This window comes from Larimichthys crocea, chromosome II (assembly GCF_000972845.2).
Source record: "Larimichthys crocea isolate SSNF chromosome II, L_crocea_2.0, whole genome shotgun sequence".
NCBI lineage: Eukaryota > Metazoa > Chordata > Actinopteri > Sciaenidae > Larimichthys > Larimichthys crocea.
In genome coordinates, this window is record NC_040012.1 from 3,518,235 (window position 1) to 3,537,232 (window position 18,998).

Sequence of the window (18,998 nt, forward strand, 5' to 3'; positions counted from 1 at the left end):
TAACACTTTCTTTCACAATAAAAGTGTTCAGTTGCACTTTAATAATAATAATAATAATATCATGATGATGTGTTTCCCACTTTGGGAACATTTGAATGACAACCAACTGATTTTGTGATTATTTAAATGTTGTGTTACAGCGACATCTGCCGGAGGATGGACTGAATTACATTTAAAGGGAAAATAATGGAAAATAAAGTCATATTTTTAGTTTAAAATTAATTAAGTTTCATTTTAAACTCGAATTTATGTAAAATAACTTTACATTTATGTCGCTGCCCTTCAAAAAAACAGTCCCCGGTTTGGTAACCTTAGTAACGTGACGCACAGCCAATCACATCTGCTCTTACTCCCAGATAGACCAATCAGAAACAAGCATGTTGTGTAGGTGCGCGTGGCTCAGCGGTTGCTCAGTGTAGCAGGCGGATGGGTGAAACCGGGCACAAAATGGCGTCCAGATCTACGATCTACTGCGCATGCGTCACGCGACCTGATCTGGATGTCAACGGTTACACATGGCGCGTGAGAGGACGCACGCTTAGAGATGCTCACGAGCCGTTTACCGACGAGTTTTGACTGACAGCGCGCGTGCGTGACACGCCGAGGAGTTAACACACTAATTAATTAATTAATAATCCAACAACGGAGCCGGGAAATGTTTCGACAGGCGAAGGCGGCGCTCCGGAAACTTCGACACATACGGTGAGTTTTAAGCTAACGGCTCAGAGTTAGCGTCCGTGAACGCACCTCCACCACAGGTGTGCTGCTTCGTGTTGTCACCGTGTCATTCAGTGACCGGGTAGGTGGAATGCTGCTTTGTCATGAAGGAGCTGATGCAACCAAAGATGACACAACACCCCCCTGACCTTGGTGTTTATATAAGTTCATATCGACTCTTATTTTAATAGAAATGCAACACTTTTGTAAAGGTTTACCTCTCTCAGGTTTTGTTATTATTCTGATAAATCCACCGGACAGGTGTGCAGCTAAAAATGAGCTGTTGTATTATTTATTATTCAGTTTAATCTTTGTATATTACTGCGAGAGAAACTGTCCCAGTCATGCTCCACCAATAAACTGACAAACTCTTTGAACATCAGCTGTAATCTGTGACTTTCATTCAGTGTCTGCAGCCTCAGTTTAGAGGTTTGATCTCCATCTGTAGGTCTGTTTCTTATTTTTCTATATAAGAAATAATATATATAGTTTTCTATTTGTAAAGGTCTTTCTTTCTTTGCACATGGCAGATTACCATAATACCAGAATACTGTAGTTCAGTGCCTGATGATTCTTATTTTTCAAAATAAAACTCACATTTGAAGGTCATTCTGTGTCAGGTGGTCGGATTATCTTGGCAAACCCTTTGTGTGCATAGAAGAAGAAGAAGATTTAGATCTTTTACTTCAACTTATGTAAAAATCAGAATCAGAAATACTTTATTAATCCCCGTAGGGAAATTGTTTTTATTGTTATCGCAGCTCCCAAACGGTAAGTGAAAACTTTAACGATATACCCTATAGAATATCCTGTTTTAAACAATATATACACATGTATAAGTAGCAGTTAAATAGAAGCAGCATGTATAAGTAGCAGTTAAATAGAAGCAGTAACAGTAAAAAATAAAACACAAGTAGCAGTGAAGTAACAGTGAGAAATTAGTTATACTATAATGAAATGTCTTTGCCTGGGAACTGTATCTTCAAAAAAGCGAATGCGTGTGCACTCACATTTGTTATTTATCATCTTTTAACATGGGAGTTGTGTTGCAGCGTGACACAGACTGGAGGAAACTTCTAATTAAAGCCTCAGCATCATCACAAACTCGTGAAAGTCTTACACGTACTCTGCTGGAGAATTGTTTGTGCAAAGCCTGGTGACTTGTTCTCGGTGCTGTTAACCGTTTGTCTTCAGGTTCAGTGGACAGCAGCACACATGGAGGCTGAAGAGCACTTCAGCAAGAGACCGAGCCCTGCAGTACAAACCAGGAGAGCAGATCCACGGCTTCACAGTCAGAGAGGTACGGGATTTAAATCTTTGAAACGCTGCGATGTTATAAGCTTATTATTTAAGAATGAATCCTTCAGTTAAATTTAAAGCTTGAACATGAATGTTCTGTTCTTCCAGGTCGTAGCGGTCCCCGACTTGTTCCTCACAGCAGTGAAGCTGACCCATGACAAAACCGGAGCTCGGTACCTCCACGCAGCCCGCGATGACTCCAACAACCTCTTCAGGTGACTTTTTAAAAATGTGTCTGTTTTTATTCCAGATCTCAGCACGTTCTCGGCTCTTACACTCGTTTGTGTCTTTCAGCGTCCAGTTCAGAACGACCCCCATGGACAGCACGGGGGTCCCTCACATCCTGGAGCACACGGTGCTCTGTGGATCGGAGAAGTATCCCTGCAGAGACCCTTTCTTCAAGATGCTCAACAGGTCCCTGTCCACCTTCATGAACGCGTTCACAGGTACTGACCTCAGAGCAAACGGTCGTGCTTGTGTTCTGTCTTCAGCTGATGTCTGATGGTTTGTTTCCTCGCGAACAGCCAGCGACTACACCATGTATCCGTTCTCAACCCAGAATGGAAAGGACTTCCAGAATCTTCTGTCGGTTTATCTGGACGCGGTCTTCTTCCCTTGTTTACGAGAGCTGGATTTCTGGTGAGTGACGTGTGCTAGAAGCAGCCACAGTTCAACTTTTAAATCACACCGATGTAATCGGATTACTCACTTTGATTCTGTGTGTTTCTGATTTTCCAGGCAGGAGGGCTGGAGGCTGGAGAACGAAACCCCCACAGATCCCAGCACCCCTCTGGTGTTTAAAGGCGTGGTGTTCAACGAAATGAAGGGAGCTTTTGTAAGTCAGCACTTCTCCCGCTCACTGACACATGCATCCTGGAAAAACCTGGAAACTTAGAGACTAGTTTCTCAGTCATGGAAACTAATAATCAATGTTGTCCTGGAAATCTCTGATTAGATTTTAACCCTTCACTCAGCGAACTGAATAAATGAAACAATACGATTATTATTTATTCTTGCAGTCGGACAACGAGTGCGTGTACGCGCAGCACCTCCAGAACAAACTGTATCCAGACCACACCTACTCTGTGGTGTCAGGGGGAGAGCCTCTCGCCATCCCCGACCTCACCTGGGAGCAACTCAAACAATTCCACGCCACACATTATCACCCCAGCAACGCCAGGTAGAGAAACACACACACACACACACACACACACACACACACACTTAGACAGCCTACAAAAGAACAAGAGCGCGTTTTGTTCTGCTGTCACTCTTTCACATTTGAAACAGGCTGATGTCAGTTTTTTTTTTTTTATCACGTCTGTATAATTTGAAGTTGCGTGTTTTCTCTCCAGGTTCTTCACATATGGAGATTTGCCTTTGGAGCAGCATCTGAAGCAGATTGAGGAAGAAGCTCTGTCCAGGTTCGACCGCATCGACCCAAACACCGAGGTCCCCTCGCAGTCACACTGGAGCAGCCCCGTAAGTTCATGATTCACACCTGGACAATGTAACATCATTTCAAAGCTGCTCCAACATCAGAGATGTATAGTAACGAAGTGGAACTACTTAAGTACTGTACTTAAGTACTAAAATGCAGTATCTGTACTTTTTTGGAGTATTATTTTCTTCCACTTTTACTGCACTACATATTTTTGATGAATTTAATACTTTTACTCAGATACATTTTTCATGTGCTGAATCGTTACTCGTTACTATTGTAGCGTCCAGCCGGACACGTGATGAATGACGAGGCGTTATTGAACAAACTGCATTTATTGCTGAACGGTTTGGTAACAGGACTCGGTGACTGTCGGCCGGAACCATGCCAAAAAAACAACAGAACAGTCCCGGTCTCACATCAACCTCGTACGTCATACACCTGACTCACCCAGGTGCTCTCTCTCACCTGCTGCCAGACGCATTCACAGACCATGGGAAATCACAGAACTCTACCATGAACATTGTAACACTGTAACATTACAAGTTGTCCCTTAATAAATATTTGAAATAATATAAACAACAGTACTTGTACTTGTACTTTTACTTTCAGTACTTGAGTAGCAATTTTTTACATACTTCTACTTGCAATACTTAAGTACAAAACATTTTGAATACTTTAGTACTTTTACTTAAGTATGGTGTTTAAAGAACACTTCAACTTCTACCCAAGTCAGTTTTTTGATATAGCGACTTTACTTCTCTCCACTCCTTTACTCCAGTACTTTATACATCTCTGACGATATATAAACAATATTGCAGTTCTCTGTGTGTCCTGTACATGTGGAGTGTGACAATAAAGTTGACTTGACAAACACCGTTATTCCCTATGAGTCAAAATACTCAATAATGCTGCATTAAAGCCAAAATATACTTTACCTACACAGTCTGATGTCTGATTAGCAAACAGCAGATCCTAATACAGGATTAGACAGCATCTTACAAGAACATAGTCTGACTAGAAATCAAATCTGATGCTGACTGTCCTTCAGAACAAATGATGCTGTCATTACACAGCACATTTAAAGCTACAATAAACATGAGCTGACAGCTTGATTACACAACTCTGGCTGTAATCAGACAAATATGATCCCATATTATATCGCACATTCATCAGATACACTAATAATTAATAAACGGTCATAGATTTGTGTCCAAATGTACAAGTGAGGTCAAAATATGTACGATTGAAGGAAGGTCCGCTGCTTTCTGTCTTCACACTCATGTAGTGGAAGAGAGACAACAACATACAAACACATCAATACAAATATTCACAAACAGCGCCACCTAAAGGAACATTTACAGAATGACGAGATGTCAAAGTGCCGCCCATAATGTTTGATTGACAGCTGATCTCAACAATCATGAAGACAGAATGAGTTGAAGAGTTAAAACATAGAATTTAACCCTTAAATGACTTCTGTCTATTTCACTTTACAAAACTCTGCAGTGTCTCCAGAAGACAAAATACCCAAAATCCCATAAAACCGAAGTCCAGCATAGAGAGGCTGAGTGAACGTGGTCTGGACTCTGTGGAGGAGAGTCATGGTTTCAGAGACGCTGTAGAAGGACAGAATACCTGCACTGTGATCCAGGTACACTCCAACTCTGGAGGACTGAGGACCTGAGACAGGAGTTTGGACATTGTTGTGCCAAAATGTGTAACTGTTTTTGTCACATCTTAACGCCCAAGATTTGTCATTGAGCCCAAATCCACATTCTGAGCCCCCTGCTCTTCTGATATTCTTGTATGTGACTGCTACATAAACTCCTGCTCCTGTCCACTCCACCTCCCAGTAACAACGTCTAGTCAGACTCTCTGTGCTCAGGACCTGAGAATATGAAGTGAATCTGCCTGGGTGACGAGAATAAGACTGATGTTGACTTATTACTGTCACTTTTCGGTTCCTCTCAGATAATACCAGCTGTGTGTGTGCTGTGTTTGGATCCAGTGTGAGTTCACGTGAATATCTTAAGAATCCAGCTCTGGTCTTGGGCTCTGGTTGTGAATTTGACAGTAAAACATGGACTTCAGTCACTGTCAGTGAGATGTTTGTCAGTTCCTCTCTCAGAAGGTCCTGTAGTTTCTCTCTGAGCTCTGACACAGCAGCTGTCACATCCTCAAAGTACGTCAGAGGACGGATATTGATGCTGGATGAGTCTGTAGATTGGCTGAGTCGTGACAGTGAGTAGTAGTTTTGGAGAAACTGGTTGTGGTCCTCTGTGTGTGAGAGCTTCTTCAGCTCAGCGTCTTTCCTCTTCAGCTCAGTGATCTCCTGCTCCAGCTTCTCCTGAAGGTCTTTGACTCGACTCACTTCAGTTTCCTGCTGGGATCTGACCTGCTGCTTCACATCAGACCTTCTTTTCTCCATGAGACGGATCAGCTCAGTGAAGATCTTCTCACTGTCCTCCACTGCTTTATCAGCAGAGCCATTGATAGCCTCCACCTCCTGTTGGAGCTCCTTCACATCTTTCTCTCTGTCCTGGATTCTCTGCTGGATGTTTAGTCGACTCACCTCGAGCTCTCTCTGCCTCTCAGTCCTTTCTGCTGCAGCTGAGACTGTGTCGTGGCCTTTATGTTCATCCACAGAGCAGAGATAACAGATACACTGCTGATCAGTACGGCAGAACATCTTCATCACCTCATCATGACGAGAGCAGATGTTCTCCTGGAGCTTCTTGGAGGGCTCCACCAGCTTGTGTTTCTTTAATGGACCCACATCATAATGAGGCTGAAGGTGTTTCTCACAGTAAGAGACCAGACAGACCAGACAGGACTTTAGAGCTTTCAGTTTTCTCCCAGTGCAGACATCACAGGCCACATCTTCAGGTCCAGCATAGCAGTGATCATCAGGAGCAGCTTGGAGTCCAGTCTTCTTCAGTTCCTCCACTAAAGCTGCTAACATGGTGTTTTTCACCAGGACAGGCCTCGGTGTGAAGGTCTGCCTACACTGAGGGCAGCTGTGGATTCTCTTCTCATCCTCTCCATCCCAGAAGTTTTGAATACACTTCATGCAGTAGCTGTGTCCACAGGGAATAGTCACCGGATCCTTCAGTAGATCCAGACAGATCGAACAAGAAATAGTTTCCCGGCCCAGCTGAGCTCCTTTCTCGCCCATTTCAGCTCTCGTGACGACGACTGTCTGAGTTTCCTTCCTCAGAAATGAAACTAGTCTGAGCTCTGATCTCAACACATGTGTCTCTCGCATGAACGGGGCCTGACGTGTTGGTTACACACCCATCTTCAAACTGGAGATCTGAGGAGGGAACAAGGAAAACATGAGCAGAGAGGAGCTGGCTGTGTTTGAGAGCAGGAAGAAGAGGGAGGGGTTATCAAGCTTTGGTTCAGTCCAGGAAGAGGAGCAGAGCTGTGGGTGTGAACTCTGTTTCCTCATTTCCAATGAAGCCTCAGTTCAAACCTGCTGCACATTGGAAAACCTTCATAGACATTCAACATATGACACAATGCCTTTGATTATCAGCGTTTGTATGAGCCTAAAAACACTTCTTTACTAAAACATGCAGACAAAGTGAACTTCAAACTTTACACGTTCATGTCGTACAAACACATGAAACATTTCGTCGTCCAGTTCAGGAGTTTAAATGTTCAAATAAAACTTTCAAGGTTTTTCCATCAAAGTTTATTTTCATACACAAAATATGAATACAATACTATTCATAACAACTAAACCTGAGAAATAAATCAGTGACATTCAGGACAAAGAAAGCTGAGACATCCTGAGACACGCCTCTTTCATGTGCAGTGTCACGGCCCGAAAAAAAAATTTTTTTATTACTTTAAAACTCATTTTCACATTTGATTCATTAAACAGCAGACTGCTGCCTTCAGGGACCACTGAGACATTAAAGACAAAATCAAAGTCAGCTGTCCACTGCTGTTTTTGTAATCACAGAGACTACGTCCAGGTTTTAGACAGTCTGCGGGGACGTCATGGAGACCACGTCCAGGTTTTAGACAGTCTGCGGGGACGTCACGGAGACTACGTCCAGGTTTTAGACAGTCTGCGGGGACGTCACGGAGACTACGTCCAGGTTTTAGACAGTCTGCGGGGACATCACAGAGACCAGAGATGTATAGTAACGAAGTGGAACTACTTAAGTACTAAAATGCAGTATCTGTACTTTTTTGGAGTATTATTTTGTTCCCCAACTTCCATTTTTACTGCACTACATATATCGCATTCATTCAGACGCATTCACAGACCATGGGAAGTCACAGAACTCTACCATGAACATTGTAACACTGTAACATTAGAAGTTGTGCCTTAATAAATATTTGAAATAATATAAACAACAGTACTTGTAACTTGTACTTTTACTTTCAGTACTTGAGTAGCAATTTTTTACATACTTCTACTTGCAATACTTAAGTACAAAACATTTTGAATACTTTAGTACTTTTACTTAAGTATGGTGTTTAATAAACACTTTAACTTCTACTCAAGTCAGTTTTTTGATATAGCACTTGTACTTCTACTTCTTTACTCCAGTACTTTATACATCTCTGTCCAACATGGAGAGTCCTTGAAAACAACAAAACAGCTTCCAGCGATAAGTCTGATGTTCATTTATATTTAATTATCACTTGCATGCACGGTTCACTGCCGTCAGTGTGAGCTCACTGTGAATCTCATTGGTTTCCTTCCAGAGAGAGGACCATGTGACCTGCAGCCCTGACGCTCTGGCTCCAGATCCAGCCAAGCAGAACACGCTGTGTGTGAGCTACCTGCTGGGAGAGTAAGCTGGCATCTTCACTTTCTGTTTCCTGCTCTTTCCAGATGTTTGTACAGTGCGAGGCTGCATCTTCTGTTTGACCTCCAGTTTATCAGTTCAACGAGACATCGTAGAACATTTGAAGCTTTAAGCCGGTCACTGAGTAACTGATCTGTGTGTGTGTGTGTGCAGCATCACAAACACTTTTGAAGGATTCACTCTCAGCCTGATGTCCTCTCTGATGATCTCTGGACCAAACTCTCCCTTCTACAAAGCTCTCATCGAACCCAAGATAGGAACGGACTTCTCTTCTGTCGTCGGGTGAGAACAGCAGCAAGCCTGCACCACACTGAGCTGTGAAAACACTCCTACTTATATCTATAGAGTGTTTTTTAAGCGTGTTTGTTCTGTGCAGGTATGACGGCAGCACCAAAGAGGCGTCGTTCAGCATCGGGCTGCAGGGCATGGCTGAGGCGGACACGGAGAGGGTGAAAGAAATCATCAGCCAAACCATCGACGACATCATCGAGTACGTCCCACTCATGGCTCCACGTTCAACGTGCACAAATCTACCTGATACAAGAAGTTCATGACAGTGTGATTTATTCGACAGGAGTGCTCTTAAACTTTATTTTCACTGAATCGGATCTTTTTTTTGAGTCATTTCATTCATTTCGTGCAGCCCTCATGTCCGTATGAGCGACCTGCTGCGTCACACAGCCTTGTAGCTGAGCTGCCTGTCACGTGACAAATGAACGAGAGACTCAGACTCGAGGACGCATAGTTGAGTTTCCTGTCCTGACCGAGCGCGTGCAGCTGCCACGTGGTGAGGGAGCGTACTGCATGAACATGAACGAATAAGTCTACTCGACTCACTCCAGAGTCAGAGAAAAGATTAGTTCAAAGTAAACGACACGATCACGAACGACACACCACGACAAAATGTTTCCTAAAGCCTGACGTGACTTACTCAGATGTTTTGTCCACAAAGATCACAGAGGAACCAGAAAATATGAGTTACATGAGCTAAATATGAGACCGTGCCCCCTGATTGGTCTGAGAGGAGATAATGAATTTATATTACTGTTCACAGGACCGGCTTCGAGGAGGAAAGAATCGAAGCTCTCCTCCATAAGCTCGAGATCCAGATGAAGCACCAGTCCACTAACTTCGGTCTGTCTCTGGCCTCGGTGAGTTCACACGTTATCTGTGACCTTCATTTTGTTTTCCTTCTATTAGTCAAAGATGTAAACACGTCTGTAGTTATTTGACACTTTGTGTGTTTCTAGTACATCGCGTCGATGTGGAACCATGACGGCGACCCGGTGGAGCTGCTGCAGATCAACGAAAGCGTCGCTCGGTTCAGGAGCGCCCTGAAGGAAAACCCTCGCTTCCTGCAGGAAAAAGTCAAGCACTACTTTAAGGTGAATTCAACTTCATGTTAAGCACGTGTCACCAGCATGCAGAGCTCCACGATGGGCTCAAGGATAGGAGTGAAACACCACGTGCCTGATCAGGAGCTGATGGTGAAAGGACTTAAGATTTAATGTTAATCCACACTTTTCTGTCCGTGAACCGGCCCCGCAGGAGAACACACACAGACTGACTCTGTCCATGAGCACAGATGAGGCCTACCTGGAGAAACAGGCCAAGGCCGAGGAGGAGAAGCTGCAGAAAAAGATCCAGGCTCTGTCCGACAGCGACAAAAAAGAGATCTATGAGAAAGGTAACCATCGGTTTGTTTGTTTGTTTGCATGGAGGTCAGGTCATGAGTCATTTCAGACGTTTCCTAAAGAGTTGTGTTTGGCCTCCGGACAGGTCTGGAGCTGCTGTCCGCTCAGAGTCAAACTCAAGACGTCTCCTGTTTGCCTGCTCTCAAAGTGTCCGACATCGAGCCCACGATACCGCTCACTCCTGTTCAGATCAGCACTACAGGTGCAGCACAGCGTACGTTAGAGTCACACCAGCGCGATAATCGCAGCATCTTTGTCACCGTTACTGTCTTCTGATGCTCACAGGAGGTGTTCCAGTTCAGTACTGTGAGCAGCCCACCAACGGCTTGGTTTACTTCAGAGCCATGTGCAGTCTGAACAACCTGCCACAGGACCTCAAGCTCTACGTGCCGCTCTTCTGCAGCGTCATCACAAAGTGAGTCCATGGACACGGCACACAGGATGTTACTGTGCTGCCGTTGAGCCTAATCTGGATCTGTGGGTCCCGTTTGTTTCATCAGGATGGGCTGCGGAGCTCTGGACTACAGACAACAGGCCCAGCAGATGGAGCTGAGGACGGGTGGCATGTCCGTCTCCACCATGGTCATCTCTGACTTTGAGCACCTGGACATGTACGAGCAGGTGAGTGCGAGGACGGCGTCTGTCTGAGAACAGCAGACGGAGCATTCATTCATTCGTTCATTCTGCTTCAGGGCGTCCTCCTGTCCTCCTCCTGCCTCGAGAGGAACCTCCCGCACATGTTCCAGCTGTGGAGCGACATCTTCAGCAGGTGTGTCCTCCCGTCGTGTCGTCGTACGTGCTGTCATTGTTGTCGTGGTTACCACTGAGCTGAACGAACGTTCTCTTCCAGCCCTCACTTTGACGAGGAGCGCCTCCGAGTGCTGGTGATGATGTCAGCGCAGGAGTTGGCCAATGGGATCTCCTCCTCCGGTCACTCGTACGCTATGACGCATGCAGGCCGTCACCTGACTCCAGCAGCGGACCTCACGGAGATGTTTGGTGGGATGGAACAGGTACTGGAGCGTTCCTCGACGTCTTTCTTTCGTCCTCGGTGCCAGACGTTTGTGAAACAGCTGTTTTGTGTTATTCGAACGTTAGGTGAAGTTCATGAAGAGGATCGCTGAGATGACGGACCTCAGCCAGGTCATCCGAACACTGTCCAGGATCAAGAAACATCTTCTCAACACCGACAACATGAGGTGGGTTCATCCACTCCAGCTCCACGTTTCTGTTCTGCTGTTTCTGAAATCAAACTCTCGTCGCTGTGAGTGAAAGCGTCTGTTGTCTGTTCGTCGTAGGTGTGCGGTCAACGCGACTCCACAGAAGATGTCGGACACGGCGGCACAGCTGGAGAGTTTTCTGAAGGAAGTCGCTGAAAACAAAAAAGAACGCAGACCGTCCAGACCGAACATCGTCGAGGTCAGAACAATAAACTGGATCTGAATTATTGTTACGTTGACCTGTCAATCAAATCAGAATCTGATGTTCTTTTTATTGCTTCATTAAAGAGGCCGCTGGACACCGTGAATCCCGCCGGGCCGAGCAGGAAACTCATCTCTGTGAGTTCACTGTTCACCTCTGATGACTGCGTTTGTTTGTCGTCTGTATATTTATTATGTATGACCGATAATTAACCAGTTTCAGTAAAGGAGACGGAGAATCAGAGTCATTTATCTTGAAGTTTAAATGTTAAAATCTTTGTTTTTGTTCCAGCTTTACAAATGTGATTTTCTGCTTTCTTTAATGTTTGTAAGCTGAATATTTTTTGTGCTTTGAGGAGAAAAACTTTTCTGATAAATGTAGTTTTGAATTCTTACGACATGAAGATGGCTGAGATCTTTTGTGTGATGATGAAATCTTCTCTCTTCACGTTTCAGGAGCTGAACTTCCATCCCTGTCCCATGAAAACTTTCTTCCAGCTTCCTTTCCCCGTCAACTTTGTCAGTGAGACTATTCGTACGGTGCCGTTCAGCCACGAGGACTACGCCAGGTAACCACGGCAACCATTCTCATTATATTCTGTGTTACATCACTTAAAGTCTCATTTGGACTTTAACCATGTCTGACTCGTCTCTTTATGTTCTCTCTCTCTGTCAGTCTGTGCGTCTTGGCGAGGATGATGACGGCCAAATTTCTTCACAGCGAGATCCGGGAGAAGGGGGGAGCGTACGGGGGCGGAGCCAGGATGGGGGGAGGACTCTTCTCCTTTTACTCCTACAGGTGAGCAGCAGGTCGACACTCCAGGAAACAGTTTGGAAAGCACAAGATGCACAAATGAAATATTGAAACCATCAATTGGCAGATCTTTATTTCAGCCAGAAACAAACTGTAGAGCTCACCTTCAGCTTCGAGAAATTAAAAGTGGAAACAGAAGAAAAAAAGAGTTTCATGACAGCAAAAGAGAATCGACTTGATCAGTTTGAGAAAATAAGAAAATCTAAAATGTGGGTTGATTTCTCGTCCGTCTCGCAGGGACCCGAACTCAGTGGAGACGTTGTCCGCGTTCCGTAAAGGCGTGGACTGGGCGAAGTCGGGACGGTTCACGCAGCAGGACATCGATGAAGCCAAACTGTCCGTCTTCTCAGCGGTCGACTCACCTGTCGCTCCCGCAGACAAAGGTGAGACGCCCACTGCCACGAGACAGCAGAGCTCACCGTGATTCTCATTTCAACATTTGGAGTGCACGTTTTTTAAGACGTATTAAAAGATTTGAACTCATGAAAGTTTCGTAACAAAGATAGAAACAACATATTTTTTGTTTGTTGAATACTTTGATCTGTTTTATATTTTTAAATGCTGGTTGAACAATTTAAACATGTCACTAAATAATTTTAGAAGAATGTTGAATGAGTTTTGTTATTCTGAATGAATCATGCAGGAATGGGTCGCTTCCTGAACGGAGTCACAGACGAGATGAAGCAGAATCACAGAGAGAGACTTTTCGCCGTCGCTCACAGAAACCTGGTGGAAGCAGCTGAAAGGTGAAATCTTCACGTAACTTTAAAAATAATTCATAATCGTGCGCGTGAACGCTCAGCGAGTTTAAAACCAGAGTTCTTGTTTCCCGCAGATATCTCGCCGTCGGTCAGAGGACGCGTGGCGTCGCCATCCTGGGCCCGGAGAACGAGGCGCTGAAAAAAGATCCGTCATGGATCGTAAAATAATCTCATCACTTTATTATTCAGAAACAGACATGAGAGGACGACTCGTCAGTGTGAGTCATTATCTGATTCTTCAGAGCAGTAATTTAATTTCTACTTCTGTTAAACATATTTATGTAAATGTGACATTATCATGTTGAAATCCAAAACTGTCAGGATAATTATGAGAAACAGAAGCCGGTTCATGTCGGATTATTGTCAGTATTTCTGTTCAGTCACTGTCTCCGTTATCAAGTGTTCATTATTAACAGTCAAACGTTACAAATGTTAAACCATCCGTTATCTTTGTGACTTCATCCAGTGTTCGTTATTAACGGTCAAATGTTACAAATGTTGAACCATCCGTTCTTCTGTCAAAGGTTCAGCTCAACCCAGAGAAGTAAAAACTGTATTTTGTCACGTGACTGTTTGTTTGTTTGCTTTGACTCACTCTGATTCTGAGATTAATAATTCACAGAACACGTTCGTAATGAAGTCAAGACCGTCCTGAGAGTCTCATCTGACTTTGTACAAGAAATCGATGAAGTGTGTCTATAGAATAAAAACCAAATCACTGCTGCGTACACGAGAGGTTAGAAATGAAGATATATAACAGACTTTCCACACGATACATGATTTATTACTCAGTGACACATACAGTTAATGTCGCGTACGAGTTTCAGACATCCGCCACTTCTTCACTGCCAAGCTACGGCAACAACTCACAGATACTGACAGAGACAAAGCCAACAACACAACACACACTCAGACACACACTTAGCAGGCGATAGGACACACACACACACACAGTCAGCATGGTCACGGTTCCCTTCAAGTTTATCAAGTTGGATGTTTTGTCGATGCTCTTTATGAGCAGCTTGCAGTAATTATGGGGCTCAAAGTGCTGCAGAAAATAAAAAGAAATTCATACAGCTACAGTTTAATGACTAAAACATGAATACTTCTACGATACATGACGAGGAGTGCTTAGATATATATTTAATTATTAGAACTTTGATTGGGGAATCTAGAAAATACAGAATATCTCAGCTCTGCTACATAAAGAGCTCCTCTGCCTGCACCATGATAAACCTGACACCTCATGATCTTTAATAATCTACCTTAATGTATCTGCAGTCAGTCAGTCATTGTGTGAGAAGCTGTCACTGTTGGTGAAGCTGTTCTTCCTGTCGGAGTGAAGCGCTCTCTCTCTCTCTGCCCTCCGCCGGTTCAGATGGTCGCAGAGGTGTTGGTCTCTTTGGGTCGGATCCGGGTCACGTGCTCCAGCTGGCCGGAGTCGGACACGTCGTAGCTCGTCTTGTACTTGGCGAGGATTTTCATCAGCGGACGGAGCTTCAGCCACCACTGCTCCTTCGGGATCCTGTGGCTGAGGAGACAGAACATGCCCGGTCGGTCACTCGCACTGAGCGGAGTCACGCACTGAAAACGCCGAGGACAGTAACACTCACACGAAGTCGGTCTCGTCACGGAGCTGTGACACGGGCTGAAACACCAGAGCTCTGCGACGCATCCCCAGCAGGCAGGCGGTGTCCTCCGAGTTGGCGAACACTCGCCCTGCATGGAAGACGAGCGTCAGACTGATGAACGCAGCTCTGATGGAACATCATCAAACGTGCTCAGAGTTCACTCTTACCTCCTTTGTAAGAGTCCTTGAGCGTCCGTGTGATCCACTGAATGGCTTTAGCTGCAATTTTAGTGCTAAAGTTTCTATCAAAGGGTGACGGAGATCCTCCCTGTGAGGAGGAGAGGAAATATTATAAATGATATTTCAAATAAAGCTGAGAAACAAGTGTCAATAATTTTAAAAATTGTATTTAGTTTAGTGTGTGTGACCTGCTGCATGTGACCGAGGATGTTCTTCCTGCAGTCGAACACTCCTCGTCCCTCCTCGGTGTACAGCTGGTAGACGAAGTCGGTGGTGAAGTTCTCGTTGCAGTTCTCATTTCTAAAACAACAACAGGGGCAGCAGGTCAACGTTAACGAGCTGGAAGCATCTTCACTTCACGTCTGCCTCAGCTGCCCTTGAGCCAGGGCATCAGGACTGACACTGTCTTTAATAATGAAGTTCTGCAGGAGCACAATGTCACCTACACACTGTCCACAAAACATTTTACTACATCTGTCCCATTTCCACAGACCTCCGTCCTGCTGGGAGCAATTTAAGTGTGAGAGTGTGATGGTGCTGCTGCAGTGGACTAAAATAGCCACAACTGATGACATGAAGTGAAGTGTGTGTGTGTGTGTGAGGTCGCCTGGCTGTCAGAGATATTTTAATGACCCATTAACTGGAAACAAATACAAATATATAAATAAAAGAACGCATCACAAAATGTCATTTAAACATAAATGTCTTACACTCCTTTAGTTGTGTTGTCTCCCTCAGAGTGTATGTGTGTGTGTGTGTGATGCAAACAGCAGTGGAAATGTAACAATAGATGTTCCCTCACCTGAGCACTAAGCCTCTCTGGATGCTCGTCTTCATCTTCTGCGTCAGATGTTCCACGTTGGCCTGAAAAACAAACGGAGTGAGCTTCAAGTTAAACCGGAGCGACGGCGTCCTGCAACCTGCACAAAGCTGACGATCCGAGCGCAAACCACACACACACACACACACACCTCCGTCTCAACACTCGCCCCACAAATGGAGAAAGGAGTGCGGGGTGGCGTTTATCACCAGCAGGGGGCGCCACATTGACCGTTTCCTCAAAGGAAGAAACATCAAGATGTTAAACTACATGTGGACGTTATTTCATGGTGTAGAGAGGTGGAGAATAAAACTGCCTTCAAAGTAAAAGCTGTGGTGATTCATCGATTAAAGATCATATATTAAATGAATCACCAAATATTTTGATAATCGATTGATCGTCTTGAGTCTTTTTTTTCTGATTTCAGAGGCTGAAATGTAAATATATTTTCTGATATCTTTTGGGTTGTGGACAAAACATCTGAGGACGTCACCTGATCAACATTTTTCATCATTTTATGGAGCCAAATATTGATCAAGAAAATGATTGACAGATTAAATGAATACAGTTGTAATGAATAAACAGATAAACCGACCTGCTCTGTGTTGATGGATCTGTCTGATGCAGCTCAGAGGTTATTAATATGTTATAAATACGCTGTGGCAGGATGTGGGTCACCTGCTCCTGAATCCTCCACACTGAGGCAGTGATGAACTGATGTAGTAAACATTCAATAAAGAGTTACTGAGTTACTCTCTGTCTCTCTGACCTGAAGGTCCCGGATGTCAAACGGCTCCTCGTAGATGTAGACCGTGTCGGCGCCTGCAGCCAGACCGCCCACGGTGGCCAGGTAGCCGCAGTAGCCCCCCATGGTCTCGATGATGAAGACCCGGCGCTTGGTGCCGCTCGCTGACTGCTTGATGCGATCGCACGTCTGAGTCACAGAGTACACAGTCATCATAGAGCAGAGGGTGAATCTGTCCACTACATGCAACAACAAAACAAACTGCATGATCATGAGAGCAGAGCTGCAGTCATCAGTTCAATGCAGTGATTTACTCAACAGGGAATATTTTAGATATTAAATTATTGAGTTCAAACTCTGAACATTTTTAATTTCTCATTTTTAAGCAGTTAATCAACAGTTCAAAAACAGAACTGATGATCATCAGCTCTTCTTCAGTCCATAAAGTAAATAGATCAGAGAGTAAACATGCAGCCACAGTTACCTTTGACAGGCCACGCTACAAGAAGTCACATCAAACATTCTGATGCACGTTAACACTGACATTAAACATGCCGCCAGACCAGCAGGGGGAATCCTCAACACCATGTATCATCGTGTATCGTCGTGTATCATCATGTACCATCACATATCATCATGTAAAAAAATATTCTATTCCGTTCTATTTTCATAAAAATCAGATTTTTTTCCTGAAAATTGTGACTTTTTTTTCCTTAAAATTCTGACTTTTTCCAACCTTTTTTCTAAAAATTTGTACTTTTGTTTTTTTACTTTTTTTTCTTAAAATTCCCCTTTTTTTTGTTAAAGTTCCGACTTTTTTTCTTAAAATTCTAACTTTTTTCTTAAAGTTCTGACTTTTTTTTTTCTTAAAATTCCAACTTATTTTTCCCTTAAAAATCTGATTTTGAGGAAAATTTTTAACTTTTTTCCTCAAAATTCTGACTTTTTTCCTAAAAAGTCTAATCTTCGTTCCTTAAAATTAAGATTTTTAAATTTAAATTCTAACTTTTTTTCCCTTAAAATTCTGACTTTTCCCAACTTTTTTCAAAAAATTTGTACTTTTTTTGGACTTTTTTTCTTAAAATTCCGTTTTTTTCTTAAAGTTCTGACTTTTTTTCTTAAAATTCTAACTTTTTTTCTTAAAATTCTGACTTTGTTTCTTAAAATTCTGACTTTTTTTCCTTAAAATTCTTACTTTTTTACCCTAAAAATCTGACCTTTGTTTCTTAAAATTAAGATTTTAAAATTAAAATTCTAACTTTTTTTTCCTTAAAATTCAGACTTTTTCCAACCTTTTTTCTAAAAATTTGTACTTTTTTTTTCTTAAAATTCCGTTTTTTTCTTAAAATTCGAACTTTTTTTCCCTTAAAAATCTGATTTTGAGGAAAATTTTTAACTTTTTTCCTCAAAATTCTGACTTTTTTCCTAAAAAGTCTAATCTTTGTTCCTTAAAATTAAGATTTTTAAATTTAAATTCTAACTTTTTTTCCCTTAAAATTCTGACTTTTCCCAACTTTTTTCAAAAAATTTGTACTTTTTTGGACTTTTTTTCTTAAAATTCCGTTTTTTTCTTAAAGTTCTGACTTTTTTTCTTAAAATTCTAACTTTTTTTCTTAAAATTCTGACTTTGTTTCTTAAAATTCTGACTTTTTTTCCTTAAAATTCTTACTTTTTTACCCTAAAAATCTGACCTTTGTTTCTTAAAATTAAGATTTTAAAATTCTAACTTTTTTCCCTTAAAAATCTGACTTTTTCCAACCTTTTTTCTAAAAATGTGTACTTTTTTTAACTTTTTTTCTCAAAATTCTGACTTTGTTCCTAAAAAATCTAATCTTTGTTTCTTAAAATTCTGACTTTTTTTCTTGAAATTCAAATTTTTAAATAAAAAATCTGACTTTTTTTCTTGCAATTCTGACTTTTTTTCTTAAAATTCTTACTTTTTTTCCCTTAAAAATCTGACCTTTGTTTCTTAAAATTAAGATTTTAAAATTAAAAACTTTTTTTTTCTTAAAATTCGGACTTTTTCCAACCTTTTTTCTAAAAATGTGTACTTTTTTAAAACTTTTTTTCTTAAAACTCTGACTTTTTTCGTAAAATTCTGACTTTTTCTTAAAATTTTGACTTTTTTTTATTCCGACTTTTTTCCCTTAGAAATGTGATCTCAAGATTAAGATTTTAAAATAAAAATTATAACTTTTTTTTCTTAAAATTCTGACTTTTTCCAACTTTTTTAAAAAAAAATTCTGACTTTGTTTCTTAAAATTCGAACTTTTTTTCTTAAAATACTGACTTTTTTTCATAAAAATCTGACTTTTGTTTCTTAAAATTAAGATTTTAAAATTAAAATTCTAACTTTTTTTTCTTAAAATTCAGTTTTTTTTCTTAAAGTTCCAACTTTTTTTCTTAAAATTCAGACTTTTTTCATAAAATTCTGACTTTTCTTTCTTAAAATTCTAACTTTTTTTCCCTTAAAAATCTGATTTTGAGGAAAATTTTGAAGATTTTTTTCTCAAAATTCTGACTTTGTTCCTAAAAAATCAAATCTTTGTTTCTTAAAATTCGGACTTTTTTTCTTGAAATTCAAATTTTTAAATGAAAAATTTGACTTTTTTTCTTGAAATTCTGACTTTTTTTCCTTAAAAAT

The 18,998-nt window shown here is 41.9% G+C and overlaps 3 protein-coding genes across 7 annotated transcripts in view; 1 reads left to right on the plus strand and 2 right to left on the minus strand.

Moving 5' to 3' along the window:
* The first annotated feature begins 464 nt into the window (after positions 1-464).
* Positions 465-13,547, plus strand: pitrm1 (pitrilysin metallopeptidase 1). Its single transcript, XM_019267418.2, has 27 exons — positions 465-702; positions 1,912-2,017; positions 2,125-2,231; positions 2,311-2,462; positions 2,541-2,655; positions 2,755-2,851; positions 3,036-3,196; positions 3,372-3,498; positions 8,186-8,274; positions 8,443-8,571; positions 8,666-8,779; positions 9,344-9,440; positions 9,540-9,674; positions 9,838-9,976; positions 10,069-10,185; positions 10,269-10,398; positions 10,484-10,604; positions 10,676-10,752; positions 10,834-10,996; positions 11,082-11,182; positions 11,282-11,402; positions 11,492-11,542; positions 11,861-11,973; positions 12,081-12,203; positions 12,456-12,601; positions 12,862-12,964; positions 13,054-13,547. Exons 1-27 carry the CDS (start codon positions 656-658, stop codon positions 13,145-13,147), a joined length of 3,075 nt encoding a protein of 1,024 aa, XP_019122963.2. The 5' UTR covers positions 465-655; the 3' UTR covers positions 13,148-13,547.
* On the minus strand, positions 4,354-6,635 carry LOC104935405 (tripartite motif-containing protein 16). The gene has a single exon (XM_019267423.2). It carries the CDS (start codon positions 6,633-6,635, stop codon positions 4,941-4,943), a length of 1,695 nt encoding a protein of 564 aa, XP_019122968.2. The 3' UTR covers positions 4,354-4,940.
* Positions 13,548-13,741: 194 nt separating the features above from the next.
* LOC104932642 (ATP-dependent 6-phosphofructokinase, platelet type) overlaps positions 13,742-18,998 on the minus strand; it is a 22,707-nt gene continuing 17,450 nt past the window's right edge. For all 5 annotated transcript variants that reach the window (XM_019267422.2, XM_019267421.2, XM_019267420.2 and 2 more), the window contains 6 exons: positions 16,379-16,543; positions 15,592-15,653; positions 14,978-15,089; positions 14,778-14,877; positions 14,593-14,698; positions 13,742-14,510 (listed from right to left, as the gene is read on the minus strand). In XM_019267422.2, coding sequence (XP_019122967.1) covers positions 14,354-14,510; positions 14,593-14,698; positions 14,778-14,877; positions 14,978-15,089; positions 15,592-15,653; positions 16,379-16,543 — 702 coding nt within the window. In that variant the 3' untranslated portion in view covers positions 13,742-14,353. The remainder of the gene's footprint in view (positions 14,511-14,592; positions 14,699-14,777; positions 14,878-14,977; positions 15,090-15,591; positions 15,654-16,378; positions 16,544-18,998) is intronic.

Coding starts and splice junctions, on each gene's coding strand:
- LOC104935405 (XM_019267423.2), bottom strand. CDS start 6,635: ATGGGCGAGAAAGGAGCTCAGCTGGGCCGGGAAACTATTTCTTGTTCG.
- pitrm1 (XM_019267418.2), top strand. CDS start 656: ATGTTTCGACAGGCGAAGGCGGCGCTCCGGAAACTTCGACACATACG. Junction 11,543..11,860: donor CGAGCAGGAAACTCATCTCT/GTGAGTTCACTG, acceptor TTCACGTTTCAG/GAGCTGAACTTCCATCCCTG. Junction 12,204..12,455: donor TTCTCCTTTTACTCCTACAG/GTGAGCAGCAGG, acceptor TCCGTCTCGCAG/GGACCCGAACTCAGTGGAGA.